Source organism: Neltuma alba, unplaced genomic scaffold (genome assembly GCF_004799145.2).
Source record: "Neltuma alba isolate B1F8T4 unplaced genomic scaffold, ASM479914v2 tig00012864_pilon, whole genome shotgun sequence".
In the NCBI taxonomy this organism is placed as follows: Eukaryota; Viridiplantae; Streptophyta; class Magnoliopsida; order Fabales; family Fabaceae; genus Neltuma; species Neltuma alba.
Window position 1 is genome coordinate 197804 of NW_021637245.1, and position 26014 is coordinate 223817.

General features: G+C 37.3%; 4 protein-coding genes across 5 annotated transcripts; all 4 read left to right on the forward strand.

The window, feature by feature from the left end:
* Window positions 1-66: 66 nt before the first annotated feature.
* Window positions 67-3119, forward strand: LOC114731901 (uncharacterized). Its single transcript, XM_028919153.1, has 3 exons — window positions 67-498; window positions 566-655; window positions 2811-3119. The coding sequence occupies exons 1-3, from the start codon at window positions 235-237 to the stop codon at window positions 2886-2888; spliced, it is 432 nt and encodes a 143-aa protein (XP_028774986.1). The 5' UTR covers window positions 67-234; the 3' UTR covers window positions 2889-3119.
* A 3769-nt stretch (window positions 3120-6888) lies between these two features.
* Window positions 6889-9327, forward strand: LOC114731899 (WAT1-related protein At4g08290-like). The gene is made up of 7 exons (XM_028919151.1): window positions 6889-7151; window positions 7243-7305; window positions 7607-7723; window positions 7828-8074; window positions 8172-8330; window positions 8429-8580; window positions 8742-9327. The coding sequence occupies exons 1-7, from the start codon at window positions 6958-6960 to the stop codon at window positions 8914-8916; spliced, it is 1107 nt and encodes a 368-aa protein (XP_028774984.1). The 5' UTR covers window positions 6889-6957; the 3' UTR covers window positions 8917-9327.
* A 3402-nt stretch (window positions 9328-12729) lies between these two features.
* Window positions 12730-14844, forward strand: LOC114731898 (WAT1-related protein At4g08290-like). 2 transcript variants are annotated; one of them, XM_028919148.1, is made up of 7 exons: window positions 12730-12961; window positions 13045-13107; window positions 13374-13490; window positions 13597-13843; window positions 13947-14105; window positions 14204-14355; window positions 14503-14844. In XM_028919148.1, the coding sequence occupies exons 1-7, from the start codon at window positions 12756-12758 to the stop codon at window positions 14675-14677; spliced, it is 1119 nt and encodes a 372-aa protein (XP_028774981.1). In that variant the 5' UTR covers window positions 12730-12755; the 3' UTR covers window positions 14678-14844. The 2 variants fall into 2 exon arrangements, with proteins under 2 accessions (XP_028774981.1, XP_028774982.1); XM_028919149.1 differs by lacking the exon at window positions 13045-13107.
* A 7973-nt stretch (window positions 14845-22817) lies between these two features.
* LOC114731897 (WAT1-related protein At4g08300-like) lies at window positions 22818-25578 on the forward strand. The gene is made up of 7 exons (XM_028919147.1): window positions 22818-23104; window positions 23242-23304; window positions 23873-23989; window positions 24310-24550; window positions 24666-24824; window positions 24923-25074; window positions 25169-25578. The coding sequence occupies exons 1-7, from the start codon at window positions 22914-22916 to the stop codon at window positions 25410-25412; spliced, it is 1167 nt and encodes a 388-aa protein (XP_028774980.1). The 5' UTR covers window positions 22818-22913; the 3' UTR covers window positions 25413-25578.
* The last annotated feature ends 436 nt before the right edge of the window (window positions 25579-26014 follow it).

Consider the following 26014-nt stretch of genomic DNA (forward strand, 5'->3'; position numbering starts at 1 on the left):
AATTTTGATCAATTATTTTATAAGTAAATTTTCAAAAGCGTCTCAGGCTAAATATCCACGGGAAAGGAAAGCAATATCCCGTGGCCTGGAGCGAGGCAGTGATAGGAGGCATAAACGGCATAACTGGTAACTGGTAAGCCGATCTACACTTCGCGCGCGGGGCGTGGGCCCTGAACTCTTATTTCAAAGCAGTATCAATTGTTGGTGCCCGATTCTTGCTTCCGCCTGGCCCCAATGGCGTTTGCAACCGCCGCGGCGGCGGCTGCGGCGTTGGCAAGGCCTTCCTCCGTTGTCATGGTAACCAGACCAAGCGTTAGGTGGGCCTTCAAGCCCCTCGCTGTTTCTTCATTCTCATCTCCATCTTCGCCTTCCACACCTTCTCGAAGGCTCGTCCTTTACTCGAAGCCCGATTGCTGCTTGTGCGATGGTCTCAAAGAGAAACTTCAAGCTGCTTTCTTGCTCTCTGGTCCTGATTCACTTCACGACGTAGATTTGCAGGTATCTCCCTCTCTCCCTCCTCCACTGTATGTTTGAATATCAGGTTCCTCATGTCGGTTTTTCTCAGATAAGGGATATAACTAGCAATCCGGAATGGGAAAGAGCTTACCAATATGAGATACCCGTGTTGGCCAAATTACACTCCGATGGCACAGAGGTCAGTTTCAAATACTGTGCTTGGTTTTCGGGACCGCCATTTGGTTAATGGGCTCTCCCTTAGCTCGAGCCTCGATCTCTTTACTGCTCTGTGTGTGTGCCTCTGTGTGTGTGTTGGTTAGCTTACCCAAAGCTAGGAGTCGCATGCTGTCTGTCTCATACGACAAATTTTGACCTTTACGGTGGAGCTTGAGAGCTTCAAACATTTACAACGGCCTATACATTGACTTGACGCCTGCAAGAAACTCTATGGCGGTTATTGCTTGACACTATGATTACTCCGAATTGAGTGGGGAAATGAAAGAGGGAAGGGGGGATGGCTGACATAGGGGTTTGGGAGCAGTGACTCCTAAATTATGATAATAGATCTGCAAGTGCTCATTTTTCACATTCGCATCGAATTTTCAGTGTTGAAGACCTATGACTTACGAACTGGGCATTGGGGCTATTGTTTACCGAGACAAGGTTTCATTTGTAAAAGCATACGGTATATACCACAATCCACAAGTTCAATGGTAGCATTTGCTCATTTGAAGATTAAAAAGGGTGGCTAATTTGAAAACGAGAAAATCTACATTTCATGCCCCTGTGCTGTCACTGAACTTTGCAGATAGTAATGGTAGGCAGAGTAGCAAATAGCAATCAATAATGGAACAGTGAGTTTCACTGATGATTAAAATGTTATAAATGGATGAATTACTCTCGCTATGCTCATGAAAATATATTCAAAACAGTGGCAATTGCCATGATCTGTGGTATTACAAAGTCCCAAACCACCTGGCTTAGAACTGTAAAATTTCATTCAAGATTAGCCCCTTGTCACTTGTTTAATCTTTTCCCAGTACACGACTGGTTTTAGCACTTGTTGCTTCAACCTCGAGTTTGGAGTTTGCCTGTTAAGAAGCACTCAGAATGACCTCTTAGCTCTTCATTTGAGTCTGTATTATTCCTACTTTTTTGTAGTTGTTTTTTGTTCTCCCTTGAGCGTCACGCCATCTTTCCTCCAACTCTGTCCCGATGTTTGCATAGTTTTTATGATTGCATAGTTATTGAATATTGAGTTATTATAAATGAATATGGATCCTTTTTTTTGGCTAGCGGATCTTAGTTGCTTCTATATGTAAACGAAGTCGGTCCTTAGTGAGGAAAAGCTTGTTCGCATTCACTTTCAGATACTAATAAAATTTGAGTTCTTTCCAGTAAGTTCTGGTATGTCAGTATTCTTTTAATATCTCTATTGATTAAGGAGCATTTGTTGGGTGAAATGTACCCCTTGTGTGCCATCTAGTCTGCTTCATCCTTGAACTATTTTGTCTGAAATAAGTTTAGATTGAGTAGGGGTTGAATAGAGCAGAGTTTTAAGGCATCAGGCTGCTATAGTTGATCATGCAGGCTTCATTTGTCCTGGGCAAAAGCTATATATTAACGTTTTGAGGCTTTGGTTTGATGATTTATTTATTAGATTATGGCTCTGGAAAACTGAGAATTTTTAGGTTTCAGTTTAGCAAGTGATTATGACTTGAACGTTTGACCATTATTATTAAATCATGAATCCTGAGGGGGAAAAATGACATGACATCGCCAAATTAGCATCACGCAGGTCCCAATCAGATGTACTTTGATTCATTGCAGTATCGCACTTGCCTATAAATGATACTACCTAGTTTGTAGTCCAATTGCATTGTACCACAACCTAGGTCTCATATTTTAAAAATGGAAGTAGTACATCTAGTTTAGTTGTATGTGAGTCTGACATCATTGGCTATAAAGATTACTCTCGTTCCACGTCTATCTAATCAATGTTTTCCCATCTGCAACGTTCTGTTAGAAAACTCCGTTAGGATGACAGTAGAGCAGTTGCAGAAGCTTTATTCGGAGAGTTTGTGAGAGATCCTTGCTTTCCCACGCTTAAATGATGAAGATGAACTGATGAAGTGAGCTTTGTAACGTAAACGGCTGGCCTACGATCTGGTGACATCCCCATCTGAAAAGCATTAGCAATGCTGAATTTGGGCCATTTCGCCCAGCCCTGGTTGGGATGAGTTACCATTGGGCCATCTTAGGTCCAGCGAAGTAGCATCATCGTTTGTTTTCCCATTTCATACCCTTCACCTATCTGAATCTCTGTGTCATGACAAAGTTTGTCTCATTTTCAGGAAATTTTACCGCGATTGTCTCCTCGTGTCGGAGTGGAACTCCTTCAAAAGAAGATAGCCGCTGCTTTCAGACAATAGAAGATGAAGTTAAAAGGGACCTTTTTTATAGGACTCGGGAAGCTGCAAGAGATGATTGTTTGATTACATCTGTACCATTTAGTCAATGACAATTTTCCTGAATCATATTTTTTTAGACTTGTCGTAATCTTGTTCCGCATGATAAACTTAGTCAAGTAATTTCTTAACTCCAGTAATTGAAACATTACTTTGTTTGGATGTGATTGAATTGTTCTTTATCTCGTTGACTTAGATTTTGCTGTCCACCTAATTTACTCTACCTTTCGCATGAAGGTAATGCAATTACTATTACTACTTTCATGCTTATTTTATTAAAAGCACTGGTCTAGTAGGCAATATTGCAGCAAGTGCAGGAGGCCAAATCTGCTTTAGAAGAAGTTGATGCGGAATTCCACCCAGCATATAATATTACTAATACTATTCTGCATGTTTATTGAATTTATCAGGCACTCGGGCCTCGCCCTTGGTTTTAGTGTGACGTCGCGATTTACCCCTAAAATTGAACCCAACAGATATGGAAGAACCCTGAATTATTGAGAGTGATTAGTGTAGAGGATAATATGAACATGCATGAAAACGATGGCAATTTTTTAGTGGAAGAGACACTCAATATCCCATTTGTTTCCCATTTCAGTATTGCGGAGAGTAGAGATTTGTTGTGTCACGTACGTGGGAAAAGAATGATTAATCCACGTTTAAATCAGAATTCTTTAATGAGCCTAAAGGAATCCCATAATCGTATTTCCTTTGACCTATCTCGTCTCCGTTACTATTATTATCTTGCTTTTTTTTGGGCACACGATGATTGAAGAGTAGGTCTTTGTTGTGGTGCCCAGGTTCCCTCTCTGCATCTGTCTTGTTCTTCTTCATTTTCTTTCCTTTCTTTATTTTCAAAATTGAACCGTTCTTTTTCTCTCTTTTATTCTCTTTTGTAAAACTGGCCTTTGTAGAGTTGTATTTTGCACGTCTTCTCTCTATAATTGAGCATGCCAAAATAAACCAAGCAACATCTTCTCTCACTTTTTTCTATATGCTAATGCAAGCTTACCATGTACGGCTTTCATCTATTCGTAATCGTTTTTACTAGTTTAAACCAGCATGGGAAACAGAAAGTGCTTGCACTCACTGCGACAAATCACGCCCCTGGATTTCAATGACAGAGGATAAGAAACTATTAGCCATAGCCCCCATACTCGTTTTGCGTTTAACAGTATTGTTCAGTGACCATTATGCAAACACTTAAATATGGATCTTTCGAAATCATTTTCCTTAACCATAGAGCATTACACAAAGAACGCATCATTATGAAGCAAACGGATTTGCTTCCAGGCCCTAGAGTTCGACTATGCATGCTGAATAAGAAGCAACCAATTAAAAACTCTCTCTCTCTCTGCTTTTTTTTTTTTTTTTGGGGCCATGAAATGATGAAATAAAATACTTGGACTCAATAATTTTTATTCCTACAAGGCAACTTATCGTTACTAAACGGATAGACGCACTCTCCTTGATATGCGGGTGCAATCTCTCGTCACCTCTATTTTTTTAAAATAAAAAAATTATATTGAGAAGCTTTTCTCCCCCATCATAAAAGCTTACATCTCTTTGTTTTTCAGCCATAAAAGCTTGTATCGGTTGATATTTAATGCGAAAAGTCATGAAAAATAAGACTAAAACGCATCATTGACGCAAATACAATTAATGAATATCTAATATATCGCTCACTTTTAAAAATATGATTTATTATTCATAAAATCAATTATATGTATTAAATTTTATTCTCGTGACATATCAATGAATTAAATACTTTATGCATCAATTAAGTAAAATTTAAATCAATTATATTTTTAAAAACTTGTAATATTTAATTTGTTTAAAAATAAGTCAAATATAAGATTATAGAATCCAAATATCTTTAATTAATGAGATTTAAATAACATTTTAATTGAGATTTGAATATATTGAGTTAAATAGGAAACATTATAAATAAATGCAATTTCAAATAGAGATTCAAATGAAAAAATTAATAATTAACTTTCAATTTAAATAATATCTTAATTGAAATCTGAATATATTAAATTAAATAGGAGGTATTATAATTAAATAGCATGTCAATAAGAGGCTTAAATAGAGAAATAAATAATTAATTTCAAATTTTCATCTATTCGCCATAAATTCTGCATTTCTAATTCAAATTCCATTAAAATGAATAAAAAAATATATTCCTATCAGCAGTAAATTTTAAACTATCTTAGATAACGCAATTTATTAAACTTTTAAATATAATCAAATAGATTAATCTGTGCATCGCATGGGAGAAATTTCTAGTTGTTCATTTAAATCTGCAGATTAAAATTAAGGTGAGTTTGAAAATGATATCCTTACAAAATGGACTTACTTTGTGTGACGTACTTACAAAGACTGGTACGACAACCGCATTTGGAAAGAACCCAGAACTTTTGAGTTTGTTTAGCTTCAAATACTGAACTTTAGTACCCCAAAAAAAAAAAATTACTGAACTTGAAAATGACAGAGACAGGGGAGAAACTTCAAAAATGGGGATGGGGGTATCTTCGATTTAACTTTGGCCTTCTCCTTTCCCAAGTTTATCGAAAAGCAAACATATGGCGGATCAGGCGCCAAGCGAAACATGGATCTTGATAAAGAGGTTTTACGTACTAAGAATCCATTTCAAACTCATGTTTAATTAGTTTTGTTTGGAAATAACCAATTTGATTCGATTTTGAACATATTAGAATATATTTGAGGGATTTTTTTTTTTGGGGTACAATTTTGAGGGGTTTTACGTACTGAGAATCCATTTCAAACCTGTGTCCCCTTTTTAGTCATTTGGTTCGTTAGCACAGTGTTCATTTATATATGGTCATTCACAATGAATCTTATGGGTTTAATTTCTTGTTTACTTTATGAATTTAATATTAATTTCGTATCGTTGGCACAAAAAAATAATAATTTCGTGTCGTTTGAATATGATCTGAATGAATTTTATTTATTTTAGTTTTTTCACACACAATCGTCATTCAAAAAGAAAAAGCAACATTATCAAATTCCAATTTCACAAGCATGACCATCCTATCATTGGGGCTCACAATAATTTTGATTCTCGCGTATCTCCTGTGTAATTCAACGAAAACGAAGTTTCACTTAACCCCAATATCATCCAATGAAAAACGTGCACCGTATCATCTTAACTTTTGAGTTATAAATGATGAATAAAGCTGGGAAGAGGATGAGATTAGAAAAAGTCGAAGCACACATACCTGGCGCACGATCCCTCCTTTTAAGAACACACGGAACAAGAGATCATTTACATGATGCTCACAATTTTGAAGGCCCTTTAATTTCTCTTGTTCTTCTCAGTATCTAGCTATATATTTTGTTCTAGTAAAAATACAAATTAATAACGTTTATTTTTGGCCAATCAATTATCATTTACCAATAAATGATGGAGAGATGAACTCATTATTGGGACTAGCTAGTAGCTGGCTAGTAGCCACTGGCACTGCATGCGTAAGTGAGGTACGTAGAGCAAATTTCGGTGTGATTGAGATTGGAGGGAGAAAGGGATTCGCAATTTGAAATAAAGAAACAGGTTTAGCCAGATTAATGGCCTGGAGAGCCCACCATACTCAGGAAAAAGTTGAGGATTTGATGGGAAAACATGGTGACATGCCCCCAAGTGTGCTCTGACTCAACATAGAGGAAGCCAGTACTCCACTAACTAATTTAACGCATCTACGTCGATATTGGCACATTGCCAAGAAACTAAAATTAAATTAAAGAAGCTTTTTTTTTTGGGGGGGGGGGGGAGGGGCCTGAATGGAGTTTTTATTTATTAATTACAAAAGAGTGAGAATTGAGTTAATTAGGGAGGGGAATATATCTAAAAAGCAGAAACTTTGATGCTTATCCAGATGCACTTGGCCAAGTGGGGTTGGTTGTCTCGGTCATCGCTCTCTGAGGTGATTGTATATAAAAGAAGCAGGCTGTGACACAGTTCGGAGCATCTCTGAGAGTTGTGATCAGAGAAATTGAGTGAGTGAAGGGAGAAATGTGTGGGACGAGCAGTTTGATGAATAAGGCGAAGCCTTATGTGCTAATGGTGGCATTGCAGTTTGGGATAGCAGGGACTGTGCTGTTCGGGATGACCAGTATGAAGCACGGTGTCAATCGTTTTGTGTTTAGTGCCTATCGCAATGCCTTTGCTGCTCTCTCCCTCGCTCCTTTTGCTTTCTTCCTTGATAGGTACGTCTTTCTTTCCCTCATTTTAATTTATGCATCCGCCTCCTCTATACTGCGTTCTTATCTCATGCTTTCTTCCTGTTTGATTTTGCAGGAAAGTGAGGCCCAAAATGACAATCTCTGTATTTTTACAGATCATGCTTCTCGGCTTTCTGGAGTATTACTCTTAACCTATATTTTCCCATCAGTATCATATGTCTCTTAAAGAAGGAACTAATAATCGTGCAATATCATGTATGAATTGATCTCTATTGCCTGTCTAAAAATTAAACAACTCGCCTTTATTTATATATATATATATATATATATATATATATATATTCATGCAAGAATCTAATTTGTTACATGGACTAGACAACAAGTTTTTAAATATCGTAGAAGTAGCAGTTCGGGGGAAGTTAAACGTGTTATTATAATAGATAATTTTAAGTGTAACCTAACCTGTATGTGATTTTCAGGCCGGTGGTGGACCAAGGTTTCACTTTCCTGGGGATGCAGTACACTTCAGCCACCTTTGCGTCTGCTATTATGAACACCGTGCCCTCCATCACCTTTGTATTAGCTATCATCTTTAGGTCAGAACTCAGTAGCCAGCCACAAAGGAAATTTCATAGTCATAAAATAACACACATGCGGGAGTAATAAATGAATATGATTATATGTGATGAACTTGGGTCAGGTTGGAGCGTTTGATGATAAGGGAGGCAGGGAGCATAGCGAAGGTGGTGGGAACGATGGTGACGTTTGGAGGGGCGCTGCTGATGACGCTGTACAAAGGCCCCATCGTACCCCTTTTTCATTCTGCAATTAGTGCAAGCAAGCAGCAGGCAGAGGGACGCCATGATTCCCCTCACAAACACTGGCTCACCGGCACACTTTTCATACTCCTAGGTTGTGCCGCTTGGTCTTGTTTCTTCATCTTGCAGGTTCGCCACATGTCCATTCCTATAATGAACTCAATTCATCATTAACCCAGATCGAACTATGTTTAACTGAATCAAGAGTGAAATTGCATATGTACAGTCGATAACGGTGAAGAAGTACCCGGCGGAACTGTCACTGGCGTGCTTGATATGCTTAGTGGGCAGCTTGCAGAGCGGAGCGGTGGCTCTTATATCGGACCACCACCCCGGAGCTTGGTCTGTCGGCTGGGACTACAGGCTCTTTTCTCCTCTCTACGCGGTCATTACTTCTCACCCGAGCTGCATATAGTTCTTATTATATATGGTTAATTCAGCGCACTGATGAGGATACAAACATGATCGAAACTACACATGCAGGGAATAGCTGGGTCGGGGATAGCGTATTACATGCAAGGATTGGTGCTGCAGACCAAAGGCCCAGTGTTCGTGACGGCCTTCTATCCCCTCTGCATGGTCATCGTTGCTGCTCTGGGCTCCTTCCTTCTGTCCGAACAACTCCATCTCGGAAGGTATATTTTCTATTGTTTGGACCTCAGTCCACTCCTTTTTTTTTTTTGTCCTTTTCTTTTTGTGTGTGGTTTAGATTATTATTGATATATAGTGCTGGTCTATCAAGTATATATGATTGGCTGACTCATGCTATATATGGCTGGATTATTGGTGATGGCAGTATAATAGGAGGGATGATTATCGCGGCGGGTCTGTACTGTGTGGTGTGGGGAAAAGGCAAGGACGAGCTGGCAGACCCGACGCCACCGGCAACAGTGAAGGAATCAGCACAAGAGCTTCCAGTTACCTCAATGGATACTGCTGACAAACCTATTTATTACCAAACCCCCAAGTGAACAGAGAATGACGTGCTCACCGCGAAGACAAAACGAAGAAGTCAAGTAACTGGTGGTTGTTATATATATACACACGTTGTTCAAGCAAAGTTTTCCTGTTTTTGCGTAAAATGACAAGCTGTAATTGCCTCCTAATTTTGCAGCACGTCGTGGTTTGGTTTTGTTAGAGAAGAGAATTACACTGAGCTACCAAACAAAAAAAATAATTATTAAGAAGTTTCAATAACAATTTAAGTGAGCTGTAATGACAAGTTTCAGGGTAGAATATAACACCTCTTAAAACTTATTTTATAATTATTTTTTTGAGATTTTATTGTAATTCTTCCATCTTGTCTGTGTCATGTCTGCACTTTAGCTTTCCCAATGAATAAATCCTTACCTGGAGCTGACATGGATCCTTCATTATCTGTATTATATATGATTGTGTGTTTGTGTGGAGTGACACGTGAGAATTATTTATCGCGTTTGATATATACCACTCAATAAATGAGGCTGAGATAGTCACACACAAAAAAAAGAAAAAAGAAAAATAAAGCCGAGACGGGAGAAAGACATCAGTAAAATAATAACAACTGGAAATATGAGTTGCAGGCTGGGCCATGAGTTCCGGTTTCCAAAAGTTTACCTTGGGATAGCTCATCCGGTTGCTCCGCCCTACCTTTAACTTGTGTGATCATACGCCACAGCTCGGGACGACGTCGTTCTCTCGATGGTGGAGGAGTGGACCCAGATAATCAGAGGAGGAGAAACAGACCCGGCTGCGGAGTCGCTCAATTTACGACTCTGTCGCGCTTTCTTTCAAACAACACTTTGTTTTCTAAACCAAATTCTGAACCGCAGTATCAATCAGACAGATTATATACAGTGATTGGCGATTAAACAAGGCCTTCGCCAAGGAAAAGCAGGCCTGGGCCGTACGTACAGGTGGAAAGGAAGAACACGGCCGTAGCACTATGAAGATGGGCTGGCTACATGGGAGCATGCTTCAAGCCCTCGTTAATCTTCTGGATTCATCCTATTCTCTGCCCTCTTTCATTCTATGCCACCTTTTTTTTTTTTTTGAGTTACAAGAGGGCGGACTCAAACCCGCAATACACATACCCACGCACATTCCCGTACCACTCGGTTCATTCTGTGCCATCTAAAAGGAACCCAAGACATAATAACAGTAGAGAAAAGGCTAATTCCTGGTATATGATAAACCAAAATTTTAATTTTTGTTAGGAAATGTATTTGTATTTAGTGCCTAACAGTATTTCAAATAAAATAGTAGTTAATACTACCTCTAGTCCTAATTATAAGATCTAGTTTATAATCTATAAATTAGGTCTTGTATTTATGACTGGAGGTAATAGAATGATACCTACGAGTAGCGGAAAAAAAAAACAGTATAATAATATAATACTCCTCCATATTTCCCCATGTTTAAAAGAAATTCACTCATGACGGGATGGGACAGGTCTATAATAGTAGTGCATTGATGAATGAATGCATTCTTAACAATCAAATTGAAAATTGAGATCACTCACCGCCCCTTCAAATCCTGATAATTCCAGTGAAGGCCATTTGTGAGGGCATGACTTGTTAAGACAGGTCACTTTCTCAGCAACAATATCCACACAGCGGCTATCGACTTTTTCTTTTTTGTCACCACCTTTTGTGCTTTTGTGAAATAATTTGGTTTGAGAAAATGATAAAAAAAAAAAACTGAAAATTACTAAATTTCAAATCAGATTTAATAACAACTCTTTATTTAGTGTTGATGATGCTGAATTTGCAAATGACAACAAATTTTTGTTGATATTCCTTATTTGGTATTTAGTAATTTCTAGTTTTTTTCTCTGGTCATTTTTTCATTTGGTTTTTCCGATAAAAAGAAAACATACAGAATCACTTCCATTATGTGCGTGTGTGTGTAATATGTGATAATTTTGAGGTGTTTGGGGTGAAAGCGAGGGAGGGCGGTGAAAGCAAATTAAAGAAGTGTTAAGAATCATCCGACGCAGCTTATGCTGCAAATTGGCCATAACGACGATGGAAAAGGACGATATATGTATAATGTCATGTTATTTAGAGAGTGCGCCCTGCATATGCCCCATAGTCAGTGAAAGTCGTAAAGTGGCATAAACCAGAGGCATCCGTATCAGATTCATGCTTCATTCCCATTTCTCATCTGGGATCAAGCCAGCTCCCCGATATTACTGTCTCCCTTCCAATTAAAATATCTTCCACTGTTTCTGCTAATATTCTTCTCATTACTTGATTAGGCCGATAAGCCACCGCGCGCATCATCGCCTGCGTATCTATCTATGACTACATCTCCCTTGCTTCATACGGATTATCACAATTTGCATCATCCACGCTAAATACCATATTTAATTAGTAAGAGATATGGCTTACAATCATTCTCACCAAACCCCTCCGGTTTATTAATACACCACGACCTTTCTTTCAATTGGGAAAAAAACTTGGATCAAGTTTTTTATGCCTATTATGTCAAGTTGTCCATAATATGTGGTCCTGTGTTATTTTTTGTTTCATGAGAATTTATAACTAAGTGGTATTAAATGCTAATATAATATTTCAAAAACAAAACATATAGTCATGTGTAATTGGAGAATTTAACATCATGAATATAAGAAATTTGATGCAAGTATTATCCTATTTCAATATATTCATTCTTTAAGGTTATGTTGCGCACATAATAATAAGAAATGTAATAAATATGTGAAAATATGACATAATTCACCGAATCTGTCGCCCATTTATTGCTAACAATAACTCATTACCTCTACAAATATCATTTTATTTTAAGGGTGAATCAGGAAAAATGATATTGTTATTTTGGAATTGAGAAATGACATGTGAAATAAAAAGAGCATTATAACTCATTATTGCATGTTGTTTAATTGTTATGAGATTTTTTTAATGATTACATTCATTTCTTAGGACTTTATAATAATTCTTCCTAAAACAAGTTTTATTTTTTTAACCTTGAGAAAACAAATATAATGAAAGGGAGTACTAGATATATATGTGGGGAAGTGGTTAAATGTCACTAACAGGTAGCTTAATTGCCTCTTCAAAAATGTTAAATAAAATGGATAAACTATTGGAAATGAAGGTCCCTTTGGGTAATATGGGAAAGCACAGCCGACACACGCGGTCAAAGGTGTGTTTACTTTAAAGTCATCATGTTTTTGTTGTCTTCCCTGATAAAAGAGTCATTATATGAAGATCACTAATATCAAGCATTTCAGTATTATGCGGGTAAAATAATAAACTTCATGATTTATATTAATCTATCCAGAGAACAAGTAGCCACTACGTGAAATAATGTCAATTATGTGTGTGGTGTGTGGATATACAACCAGTAAATGGAGAAGCGACTCCCTTAGGTTGAATAACTTTGGTTACGTTGCTGTACGTGAAATATAATAGATTCGCGTGATTAATTAAAGGAATAATGAAGGCCGTAAATTCAAATAACAAGGATGCAGGAGAATCATGGGAAGAACAAGAAGTTGTTTAATGAAGAAGGAATTAGGAATATTATTAGTGTGCCAACGGTGATTGCACTGGAGACAGAACGATTCATGAGGTGGTGTGTGTATTCCCTGCTGGGTGGAAGAATATGTATGAAGTGATGAAGAATCAAGGTGGGATAAATTCCAGAGGGCGTACACGTACGGATCCATCAGTTCAAATAGTTAATAAATATGTTCCATTCCACGTGGAAAATACGCAGCCCTTATAGCAACCCACCTAATATTATATTTCACTTGGAAGCATCATCTCTGAGCGTTGTGATCAGAAAAAATTGAGTGAGTGGGTGAGCGATGGGAGAGATATGTGGAACCAGCAGCAGTTTGGTGAACAAGGCAAAGCCTTTTGTGCTAATGGTGGCATTGCAATTCTTGCTAGCAGGAACTGTGCTGTTCGCAATGACCAGCGCGAAGCACGGTGTTAATCGTTTTGTGTTTAGTGCCTATCGCAATGCCTTTGCTGCTCTTTCCCTTGCTCCTTTTGCTTTCTTCCTTGATAGGCACGTTTTTCTAATTCCCTCATTTTATATACTCATCTGCCTCCTCTCCCGTTATTATTTAATTACTGCTTTTGGTTTTGCAGGAAAGTGAGGCCCAAGATGACAATCTCTGTATTTTTACAGATCATGCTTCTCGGCTTTCTGGAGTATTACTTTCGACTTATATGATCCCGACCCCCTCAATATCACATATATGTCACTTAAAGAAGGATATAATCATGCAATATCATATAATTATATGAATAATTGATCTTTATGAATATCTAAAAATTATAAATTAACTCTCCTTTGCATATCTTTTCATTCAAGGATATAATTTGTTAGGTGAAGAATAAGTAGCCGTTCAGAGAAAGTTAAACGTGTTATTATAATAGGTAATTTTAAGCGTAACCTAACCTGTATGTGATTTCAGGCCGGTGGTGGACCAAGGTTTCACTTTCTTGGGGATGCAGTACACTTCAGCTGCGTTTACGTCTGCTATCATCAACACCGTGCCCTCCCTCACCTTTGTATTAGCTATCATCTTTAGGTCAGAACTCAGTAGCCAGCCACAAAGGAAATTTCATTGTTATGAAATAACAAACACACGCAGGAGTAATTAATGAATATGATTATCTCTGATAAACTGGGGTCAGGTTGGAGCGTTTGAGGATGAGGGAGGCAGGGAGCAGAGCGAAGGTGGTGGGAACGATGGTGACGTTTGGAGGGGCGCTGCTGATGACGCTGTACAAAGGCCCCATCGTACCCCTTTTTCATTCTGCAACTAGCGCAAGCAAGCAGCAGGCAGAGGGACGCCATGATTCCCCTCACAAACACTGGCTCATCGGAACACTTTTCCTACTCCTAGGTTGTGCCGCTTGGTCTTGTTTCTTCATCTTGCAGGTTCACCGCATGTTCAATCCTATATTAAACCCTACTCGTTAACGTAACTCAGATCTAACGATGTTTAACTGAATCAAGAGTGAAATTGCATGTGTACATACAGTCGATAACGGTGAAGAAATACCCGGCGGAACTGTCACTGGCGTGCTTGATATGCTTAGTGGGCAGCTTGCAGAGTGGAGTTGCGGCTCTTATATCGGACCACCACCCCGGCGCTTGGTCTCTCGGCTGGGACTACAGGCTCTTTTCTCCTCTCTACGCGGTCATCACTTCTCACCCGAGCTGCATATAGTTCTTATTATATATGGTTAATTCAGGGCACTGATGAGGATACAAACATGATCGAAACGACACATGCAGGGAATAGCTGGGTCGGGGATAGCGTATTACGTGCAAGGATTGGTGCTGCAGACCAAAGGCCCAGTGTTCGTGACGGCCTTCTATCCCCTCTGCATGGTCATCGTTGCTGCTTTGAGCTCCTTCCTTCTGTCCGAACAACTCCATCTCGGAAGGTATATTTTCTATTTTGTGGACCTCAGTCCGACCCTTTTTTTTTTTTTTTCTCTTCTTTCTTGTGTGTGGTTTATATCATTATTGATATATAGTGATGGTTTATGGCCGACTCATGCTATATATGGCTGGATTATTGGTGATGGCAGTATAATAGGAGGGATGATTATCGCTGTGGGTCTGTACTGTGTGGTGTGGGGAAAAGGCAAGGACGAGCTGGCAGACCCGACGCCACCGGCAACAGTGAAGGAATCAGCACAAGAGCTGCCAGTTACCTCAATGGATACTGCTGACAAACCTATTTATTACCAAACCCCCAAGTGAACAGAGAATGACGTGCTCACCGCGAAGACAAAACGAAGGAGTCAAGTAACTGGTGGTTGTTATATATGCACATGTTGTTCAAGCAAAGTTTTCCTGTTTTTGCGTAAAATGACAAGCTGTAATTGCCTCCTAATTTTGCAGAACGTCATGGTTTGGTCTTGTTGAAATGGTCTAAGTCCTGCCTGAACTTTAGCTTTCCCTATGGATGAATAAATCTCCACCCTGACATGGATCCTATATATATATATGTGTGTGTGCGTGTGTGTATAGGTAAAGTAGTAACACGTCAGAATTATTTATCTTGTTTGATATACACCGCTCATGACTCATCAATAAATGAAGCTGGGACGTGGGCACAGACATTAGTGGAATACTAATATGGAAGTATGCGTCGCAGGCTGGCACATGGGTTCCGGCCGGTTTCCGGAAGCTTACCTAACCCGCAGAGTAATTTGCCGCAGCTTGAGACGACGCCGTTCTCTCAATGTCGGAGGGGTCGTCACTCAATCGGCTTCTCTGATGCGCTTTCTTTCAAACAGCATTATTAGAAACGCAGTAGTTTCATATACGAATAACCCTCTTTTTTTTTTTTCCCGGGCAATAAAGCAATTAGGTGAGTTGGATTGGGGAATTCATTGGATAAACCTCCGTACTTGAAAAACTTACAGAAATATTTACAGATCGTTTACTAATGAGATTTTTATATTAAGAGCTAAATTTGAACTTCTGATTTTATAGATTAGAAGCCGACTCCTTATTAACTGAGTAACTGTACCAATTTCTGTCAATATATAAGGATCACCTTAATTAATTAGCTGGACAGCTTTTTTTTTTTTCTTGCAATTTTTACTATTATGTCTCGAGATAACAGCATTGGCTGATAATCATCCCTCACTACCTCAACTTCTTTTAAAAGTATAAAATTCAAAGAATCTCGCTACGTCACGAATAATGTGCTGTTTTTTCTAGTAGTTTTGTGTACCTTTTTCTTTTTTTAAAAAAAAAACTCTGTCCTGATATTTTCTTGTGCTCAGCGCGCTTTTATGTTTGTTACGTCAATGTATATTTTGTCTAAATATAGTATGTCAATAATATTCAAATATTAAAAAGATGAGTATAACTTTAAAAAAATATATTAACCATCCTCCCATGCACGGTCTGGGGAAAAGATGTCTAGATTTTTAATTTTAGCAATTAAGAAAAGAATGAAAATGAAAATATGACAGAATGTAATAGACTCCCGTCATTAATGGTTCGAGTCGCGAGTCGGTGCCGGCTGCCTTGGCAGCAACGTCATAATGACATAATTATTCGTTATTAAACTTGGGCTTCACAAATATAAAGTAGTCCGGGGCCGGGCCTACAAATCCAGATGAAGAACACGCCAGTATATCAAGATGGATTCCTTTACTCCATCCCAATCTAACATAAGTATCTCTTTCTTGCTGGGTAAAGCCCATTATACCTACCATTCAGGCAATCTATTCTGAATTCTTTTTTTTTTTTAATACAAATCTATTCTGAATTAAATTTGGCGAGTCATGGTTAATTAACTTATAACTCAAAGCCAACAGGAGTTAGGTCTAACAGGAATGACTAATCCTTCACAATGTAGTAAATTAAGATTCAAATCTCCATTAAGAAAGATACTTATATTTAATACCCGATACTAGCTCGAATAATATTGCCTTTGTATCTACTGAAAAAAGGCATGAAAATTTTCTTACAGATAGAAAGTTGCGATTTTAGTCAAGCTTACAATCTCAAATGACTACTGTCTGTTGTTTTAATTCAAAATAAAAAAAATCAAAATAGGGACTTGGCAAATTAGAGCAAGTTGACTCAATACAAAGTGGATATTAGAAATCAATTTCAATACTGTCTACATTATTTTCAACACAAGTCCCTCCTATTCATCCAAGAATTTACATATTTGGGCTATTTCTTCTCCATAAACCTGTTCCTCTATTGCACACGAATCATTATCCATCCCCATTATATCTTACTGAAAATAACGTTTTAATTATTAACATCATGTCGGGTCAGATCTCATCGTTCATTTTAATTTGTTGCTTTTATCATATTGTTTTCCAAATATAAGCCAGGCAGCGCTGCATGGAACCATATTTGGTTGGTGCCTGTACAAAATAAAACAATTTACTTTTCTCAACAACAATATCCATGGAGTGGTGGCTATCGAATATTTCTGTTTGTAAACACCTTTTGCGCTGTTGTAAAATAATTTGGTTTTGGTGAGATTACAGAATCACCTGCTTTAATCTAATGTGTTTTTTTTTTTTATAAAAAGAAAACTTACACGATCATTTGCATTATATACAATCAATTCTTTGAAATATTTCACCAGGATATATATGATATTTTTAAGGTATCCGGCGAAAGTGGGTGAGGGGGCTGTAGGCAAATTTAAGGGATTGTTAAGAATCATCCGACGCAGCTTATGCTGCAAATTGGCCGTAACGACGACATATAGAATTAAATGGGAAATTAAAGAATGATGTATATATATATATATGTATATATATATATAATGTCATGTAGTTTAGAGAGTGCATCTTAGGTATGCACCCCATAGTGAAAGTCATAAAGTGGACTAAATAAGAGGCATCCGTATCAGATTCACCCTTCATTGTCCTATCTCATTTGGGATCAAGCCCTCCCCCATATAATCATCTCCCTTCAAATTAAAATATCTTCCCCTGTTTTTGCTTTTATTCTTTTCATTGCTTGATTAGGCTGAAAAGCCACCGCGCTTCATCCCATGCCTAACTATGTATGACTATATCTCCCTTACCTCTTACTAATTATCACTACTCGTATCATTATTAACTAATTAGTACTACTACTTCTTATCCTGGTTATAAGACCTTATTTGTATATTACAAACGATGCCTTATAATTAGACCAGAGATAGTATATAGTCTTATAATGATTATTACTAAAAAAATCTCATGACAAAGTAAGCAACGCATGGTAGTGATGAGATTTGGTGTGAAAAATGACAACAGGTCATAATATATTCGCAACTCAATAAAGTTTTTAATAATTAGATTGATTAAGTAAAATTGTACCGTAATTTCCCCAATTTTTCTGGAGGAATAACAGTGGAGAAGAACTGAGCAAGGATAGTATGGTATTTATCACCAATGTGAGACAGGTTATTGTTAATGGCGACTAGCTGTACATAAGGTCTATGATTACCATTTCTAAATTTCCTCGTCCACGTTAAATATTATATTTAATAAGAGATATGGCTTCGAAGCATTCTCACCAAACAATCCAGATTATTAATATACACCATCCTTTATTTCATCATAAGAAATGTAATAAATATGATATAGTTCACCAAATTTGCCACTCATTTATTGCCAACAATAACTCAATGCATTTAAAAATATTAGTTTATTTTAAGATAAATCAGGAAAAATAATATCGTTAATTTGGAATTGAGAAAGGGCATGTAAAACAAAATTTTTTCTCAGAGAAAACGATATATATATATATATGAAAGGGAGAGAGTACTAGATATGTGGGGAAGTGGTTAATTGTCGTTAACTGGTAGCTTGCCTTTTAAAAAATGTTAATAAAATGAATAAAAATATGGCAAATTAAAGTCGCTTTGGGTAATATGGGAGAGCACAGCCGACACACGCACTTGCACGTTGCCGAGTTGATCCAAACGTGCGGTCTTAAAGTTTTGCAAAGTTGTTTACTTTAAAGTCATCATGTTTTTCCCCCACGACAAAAATGTCATTATATTAATGGATTTTAATTATAAAACTTTCTATTTTGGTAGACAAATAAATAATTTCTCTGAACTTTGGATGTATAGGCTTTAAGCATATAATTTAAAGTTAAATCGCGCCATTCTATTTAAAAAAAGTTATATCACGTGTTAAAACAATAACAAGATCACTGATATCAAGCATTAGAGCATTGTGCGGGTAAAATAGCAAACTTCAGGATGGTTTTAATTACTGTGAATGGTCAGGATAATGTTGCTTATTTATATTCGTCTATCCAGAAAAAAAGTAGCCACTAAATGAAATAATTTCGATTGTGGGTGTGTCGTGTGGATATGCTACTATGTATTAACTGGTCGGACAATATGTCCAAATTTACTTACTGCTTTGATTAATTCTGTCACTGTCACTTTCTAGGGAGCCACATTATAGCAATTTGGGTGGAGTTGGCGTTTGTGTCAATTATTGATAAAACTTGATTACAAAATAATGAAGGTGACGCGGATTTAAATAATCATTTAAAACACTGAAGTTATATATACATATATGTATGTATGCCTCTCCAGTGTCCCTGTTGAAACTACAGCTAGATATTTTAGGATCATTGTTTTGGAAGCCGGATATAGAGTCGATAAAAGGAGATGCGAGATTCCCTTAGATTGAACTATAATAGATTCACGTGATTAAAGGAATAATGAAGGCCCTAAATTACAAGGATTCAGAAGAATCATAGGAAAAATAACAGTTTGTTTAATGACGAAGGAATTAGGAATATTATTGATCGAGCAAATTGTGAAAGCTACTTAGCAAGTGTGTCAACGGTGATTGGACTGGAGACAGGATGATTCATGAGGCACATCTTGCGTAACAGTGCGGGTGGGTGGCAGAATATGTATAAAATGAAGAATCAAGGTGGGATAAATTCCAGAGGGGCTCACGTACAGACCCATCAATCCAAATCGCTGATTTAATATGTTCCATTCCCTGTGGAAAATTCGCAGCCCTAAAAGTAAGCCTCCAGATTATATTTCTTAGAAGTTTGATTTCCTTTTCTGCAAATATACGGAGAGAATTAGAGAATTGGTTTCTCAGATACAAGTGTTGGTATGAGGGGTTAAGTCCAATATGTTGAAGACACGGGTGGGATTCCACCAACCTGATTGCTGCTCGATGGAATCCAAACACGAAAAGCACCAAACTTTAATTCTGGGAACTTGTCTCCCCCCACGTTTCTTTGCTCCCTTTCTCATTCCTCATTAAATTAAAAATACACCATTCTCATTAATCTCATCCGCATCCTCATCCATGTGTAATATTATTTGTATGTATGTACATGCACAATCTGTGACTCCAAATTGCTTTGCTATTATTGCAAGCACAGTCGTTGTCCATAATCATTATTTCAATTCGCCTCTGCTTGTGCGCTTCCTTCATTACTCAACAATTATATTTCCCCCTTCAATTCTTCCATAGTCCGTCTCACCTTTAATTACTAATAATAGCAAGCATTATCCCATAAATGAAATCAATTACACGGATTAGATGATACTATTTTGCTCTATCAACAATTAAATCTTAAGATAAATTGTTAAAATGCCTCTCTTATTAATAACTTTTTGCTCTATCAACAATCAATCACATGGCTTACAAGATAAAGCGACGGATCCAAGATCTTGACCTATTAATATCTTGAAGGGGAGTAATTAAAAATCTCGCCATATATATGCCCTGCATTAAAGTTATAGCGTATGAAAAATATCTATCCGTCATGACTCTGGAAACTTGATGGCAAACAAACTCAAGGGTATTGAATGGTGTTCTCTTTCATTAGGTCTCATAAATCGGAAAGGGGTCATGCTTCTTTAAAATCTCTTGTCCTCATCCATTCAGGCATATGTACAGACAATTAGGTCTATTTTATAATTTGCACTATCTCCACAACTTCGGATATTTTACGTGAAAACATAAAAAAGACTCACCCATAAAGCTAGAAGTGCAAATTTAATTCCGTGTCTCAGTTTTTGGATAACTGTTTTCAGGAAATAATTGAATTGATTGCATGTATGATTGAGAATAGGAGACGAAAGTGCTGTTTTTAGCATCCCTGTTTTTCACTGCTTTTATAAATTGTTAAACTAACAATAGCAACTTCACCTCCTTCTCCATGAGGAGCTTATGTTTTAATGAGCTACGCAATTGGAAAACCAAGAAAACTTAATTAATTTTAATCAACTTATGGAAAGAAGGACCCAAGGAAAAGCATTCCCCTTTTTCATGTCTATGTAATTTCAGTGCTTTATTGCCACGCATTTTATTTCAATAAAAAATGCATAACGAAACTTTTGGTCTAAATTAAATTCAATAATTTCCAATAGTTTGCAAATTGCAAGAGTGCTTCTTTTAGAGATACAAAAAGGCGATCACCAGAGATCAACTGATAAACAATTTTAGTTCATCTGAATTTAATTATGCGTCGGTTTGGGGGGGGGGAAATAAGAAGTTCTATTTCACACCGACATCCCACTAATTATATTTCAGTAATCTTAAACTTTTGCTAGCCAAGCGAATATATTATTATATTTTTTTGATTTTGTTTTACTAGATATACACAAATGTGACGTGTGTATCTGAGAATCTCCAGAAACCGAAATTACTGCTCGCGTCACTCGCACTAAATTTGTCGCCTTCACATCATAGTGTTCGTATTGACTTAATTAGTCTTTTTTTTTTTTGGCCAAGAATTAATTAATCAAGGGTCATTAGCCAAAAAATAATCATGGCTTTTATAACATCTCCCTCAATGAAGGATGCACCAATTATAAAATATATGCGCGTGATACCTCAAACATACGGTGTGCGCGATCCATATCCATATTATTTATATACTTTATATTTTTATTTATTGATTTCTTTTGCTATAATTTTCTAATTTTTACTATTATCTCAACTAATAATTCAAATTCAAGCATTGTCAAATTGAAATGAGAGTTTTTTTTATCATAACTTATTGTCTGCAAATTTCAAACCCTCATATGAAGAACACATCAACAAGATTACCATTGGTTATCTTTTAAATTTAATTTGAGTTACCACCCTCAGAAAATAACTAATATTGTTGTTTCATAAACTAGTTGACTTCATTAGTCTGTCCGATTCTTCTTTTTTTTTTTCACATTTTTATAAGTGACAGTGTGGCTAGTTGATTAATTTGAGAAGATTAAAGAAATATGTTAAATTAGTTATTTATAATAAATAGGTATTATCTTTTCTAAAATATCCTTACTAATCAAATATATTAGCTAAAACTACCATTAGAAGAATTACCTTGAAAAAATGCATAAATATAAAAAATAAAGTGAATTGAGAGTTTTATATTTAGGACCAAAATAAAGTCAAATAAAGTCTTATATTAAAAATAGGAGGCAGTGTGTGTGTATATGTATATATATTATATTATACTACAATGGTAAGGATTGTCTTCAGATTTTATCTGAGCTATTTCGGGAGAGAGATTTACATGAAAAAATCAAAAGCTTACGTATGTAGTATTTTCTGTCAATTTGGATCAACTTCTTTTCTCTCTTTTTTTGGTGTGGGTACATATGACTTTAATTCTTTAACTATATTTACATATAGGTGATGGATTTGGGGCATCAACTTGCTCAGCATGAAAAATGAGTAACAAGTGTGATAATACAAAGGAGTTGATGAGGATTGGGTTTACAAGTAATATAGCTGTGGCGTGACTCACAAATAAAGGCACTTGAAGGCTGAAAATGAGAAGAAAAAATCAGAGAGAGAGAGAGAGAGAGAGGGGCTCAATTAAGGAGTAATCATTCATTCGCATTCACTTATCCTCTTTATGAAATGGTGTCCACAAAGCACCCACTCTCTTACTTAACACCACAAGCCAACATCTCCCTTCTCTGCTCGCGTCACCATCCAAAGCACTAAACCCATTTTCCATTTGGTGGTCAATGAATCAAACACTTCCACACTTCTCATCATAAACAATTCATTCACAGTATAGCACACCACATACATACATAATTATTATTGACACACATAATTTCATCAATACATTTTAAAAAACAAAAAACAACAACAAACCTGAATTATATATTGTCACATAAATGCAATTAATAATTATCGTCGGTACGATAGGATTCTAGTAAGTGTTAGGAATATAATACAGAATTTATTTTTGGTTTGTAAACGGATATAAGAGAATCTATATGGGGGGCGCAAAAAATGAGGTGAGAGAATTAGTGGCTTAATTAGACAAACGTGGAGGTGTAGTGTAAATCAGGGGTTCTGTATTTTTGCTTTTTAGGCCTATAAGAGGGGCATTTGGCCTTGTGAGCTAGTCACCCGCAAACTCCATCGTAAGTCATAAGCCACACCTCCTCCTCTGGGAGAGCTTGAGTTTTGGTTTGGTGTGACTTATTAGAGAGAGAACTAATTAAGCACAGAAGATGGGGATGAGCGAGGTGATGCGCAAGGTGAAGCCATACTTGGCTATCATCTCCCTTCAGTTTGGCTACTCAGGCATGTACGTCATCACCATGGTTTCTTTCAAGCATGGAATGAGCCACTGGGTTCTCTCTGTCTACCGTCATGTCGTCGCCCTCCTTATCATTGCTCCTTTTGCTCTTGTCCTTGAAAGGTCTTCCTTCATCTCTCTCCCCTTCTTCTCCACTACTACGACCACACTTGCACACGTTAAAGCAGCTTTTGTTTATTGTTTCTGCTTTAGTTTTCTGCCTCACGGTAACGAGCGTAACCTTTTGATATTCCTCGCAGAAAAATAAGGCCCAAGATGACTCTCCCAATCTTCCTCAGGATGGTGGCGCTTGGTTTCCTTGAGTAAGCCTCCCTTTCAAACCCTTTAATCAATTCAATCCATTTGCACTACTTTATCATATCTACATTTTGTTCCTTTCTTTTCACTTGCTCTCTTCATGGGCCCTGCAATAATCTTCAAAGTACAACTTATGCACACAAGCATGTACCAACCGTCTTCTTCACATCCATCTCTTTTGAAGCACTAGAATGATCATGACAATAATAATGGAAAATATTTTTCAATATGCATGCACATGATCATTGCGACTTGAGGCTATCCGAATGGTGCTTCATATATCCTGTTGGCCCCTGGATACGCGCCATATGCTTATCCAGGGATTGCGCATGATCATAGCTAATTTCAATTTTTTTATCACGAAATAAGGAGTTTGGCATCTACTAGCTAGCCATGTAGTAGGAATTGTGCAATTTACTTTTGTAGATTAAGATATTTTTTTTGGGGACTGAATTTGTAGATTAAGATATGAGTTACATATTAACTTCTAGAGAGGTTTAATTGATCTCTTGCGAAGATAGATGCCATATGTAGAGTTTAAAGTCTCATACTTGTAAATATGAAAATGAACAGGCCAGTGCTGGATCAGAACTTGTACAACATGGGGATGAAGGCCACCTCAACAACTTTCGCATCCGCCATTGTTAATGTCCTCCCAGCTATTACTTTTCTGATGGCACTCATTTTCAGGTAAAAGCTTCAATATAATGATTGCTGCATAATTGTCAGCTTATGCGCTTACACAGTTGAAAAAGCCTAGTTGCATTCCTTCTTAGCCAGAATCCAACAATTAATTTGGAAGCCACACCACAAACTGCATGCCATGTGGGACCACTAGCTGACAAAATGTCTTCACAAATCCATTTTTTAAGAAAATAATTAAATATTAAAGCTTGATGATGTAATGTAACCGCACAAACGTAGACATGCATATCTAATCAGATTCCTCTTGTTTATAGTATTTTGGGTTGGCTTTATTCTTATTCTGATGAATGAATGATGTCAACCAGGTTAGAGAGTGTGAACCTGAAAAAATTACCCAGCTGGGCCAAGATAATAGGAACCGTAATAACAGTGTCAGGTGCCATGGTAATGACTTTGTACAAAGGCAAAGCCTTTCAGATCATAAAGGCAGGAGGCATAAGCCATCATGATACTGCCTCCACCGAACCCTCTGACCAGCACTGGGTGCTCGGCACCGTTTACCTCATCGGAAGTTGCTGTGGCTGGGCTGGCTTCTTCATTTTGCAGGTAATTAACTACCCGCCAAACATTTTTCTTTAAATCATTAGAAACCATATCCTTGTTTAGTTATTTTTCATTTTGAAGTGATTTGGATTGACGTGTTCTGCTTTTATGACTGTAGTCATTCACTTTGAAGATGTACCCGGCAGAGCTCTCGCTCACGGCTTGGATTTGCGCGACGGGAATTGTTGAGGGTTCCATCGCAACATTTATTATGGAAAGGGACTTGAGCGTCTGGGTCATTGGCTGGGATTCCAGGCTCCTCGCTTGTGTTTACTCTGTGCGTACCACAAACTCTTCTTTTTTACCTTCGCCGCCGCATTAATTTCACCTCTGTGATTTTAACTAACGAACTGATGACAATTTTGCGACAATTAGGGGGTGGTGTGCTCTGGCATGGCTTACTATGTACAAGGGGTTGTAACCAAAGAACGTGGACCAGTGTTTTTGACTTCTTTTAGCCCATTGATCATGATTATTACTGCAGCTTTGGGTTCCTTTGTGCTAGCCGAGCAAGTCCACGTGGGAAGGTACATAATTCTTTACGTTCAATTATTTGATATTCCTGGTAATATATCACTATAATTTTGCTTCGTTTATTAAAAATGTGTCGATGCTTTTCAGCATAATTGGAGCTATACTCATCGTGTTCGGGCTTTACTCTGTGGTGTGGGGGAAAAGCAAAGACATTCAAAGCACAAGCGACGACACAGTGAAAGGGGAAGGTCACGAATTGCCAATAAAGGACGGCACAAGGTCAGGATCAGACATTTTTGACAAGATTGAGGTCAGTGTTCCTGCTGAGAAGTCGAAGGGTCCGGGGAAGAACATTAATGTGCCACAAACAGCACCCCCACCAAGATCATGAACCTCCTTTATTTAAGACTAGATAGCTTTTTATAAATTTTCCCACCCGAAGAGATGTCAAGAAAGATTTGTAGCTGTACAAATCTCTCCCATTGCATTGACTGCTCTTTCGTCTGTACCTCTCTGGAATCTCAATATGAAATAATTAATGTCCTAATTTTGCTAGCTTTTGCATGTCTCTGCTTTTGTCTTTCATCTCAGAGTAGTGACTCTCCTTTTCCCTTTCCTTTTGTTTTTCTCCTTTAGTTATTCAACCGAATAATTTAAGGGTGGAATCCATTTTTTACTTACAAAAAAAAACAAAACAGAGCATTTAGAATTTATTACAGAATAATTGACGAATGCTTTATCGGTTACATGCCAAAATAATATTCAAAGATTTAACAATGACCATTCAGCATTTTCCATGAATTATGGATCCCAACGAATCCAAATTAATAAATAACGCAGCAAAGGAAAAGAATCGAATTCTTCGGATTCCTTGCAGCCTACTTCTCCCACAAACACCCCCAAAGCCAAACAACGCGCTGGGGGTAAGTAGGGTAGGGTTAGCCATGATAATAAATATTATAGCAAAAATTAAGGGGTAATAAATAACACATA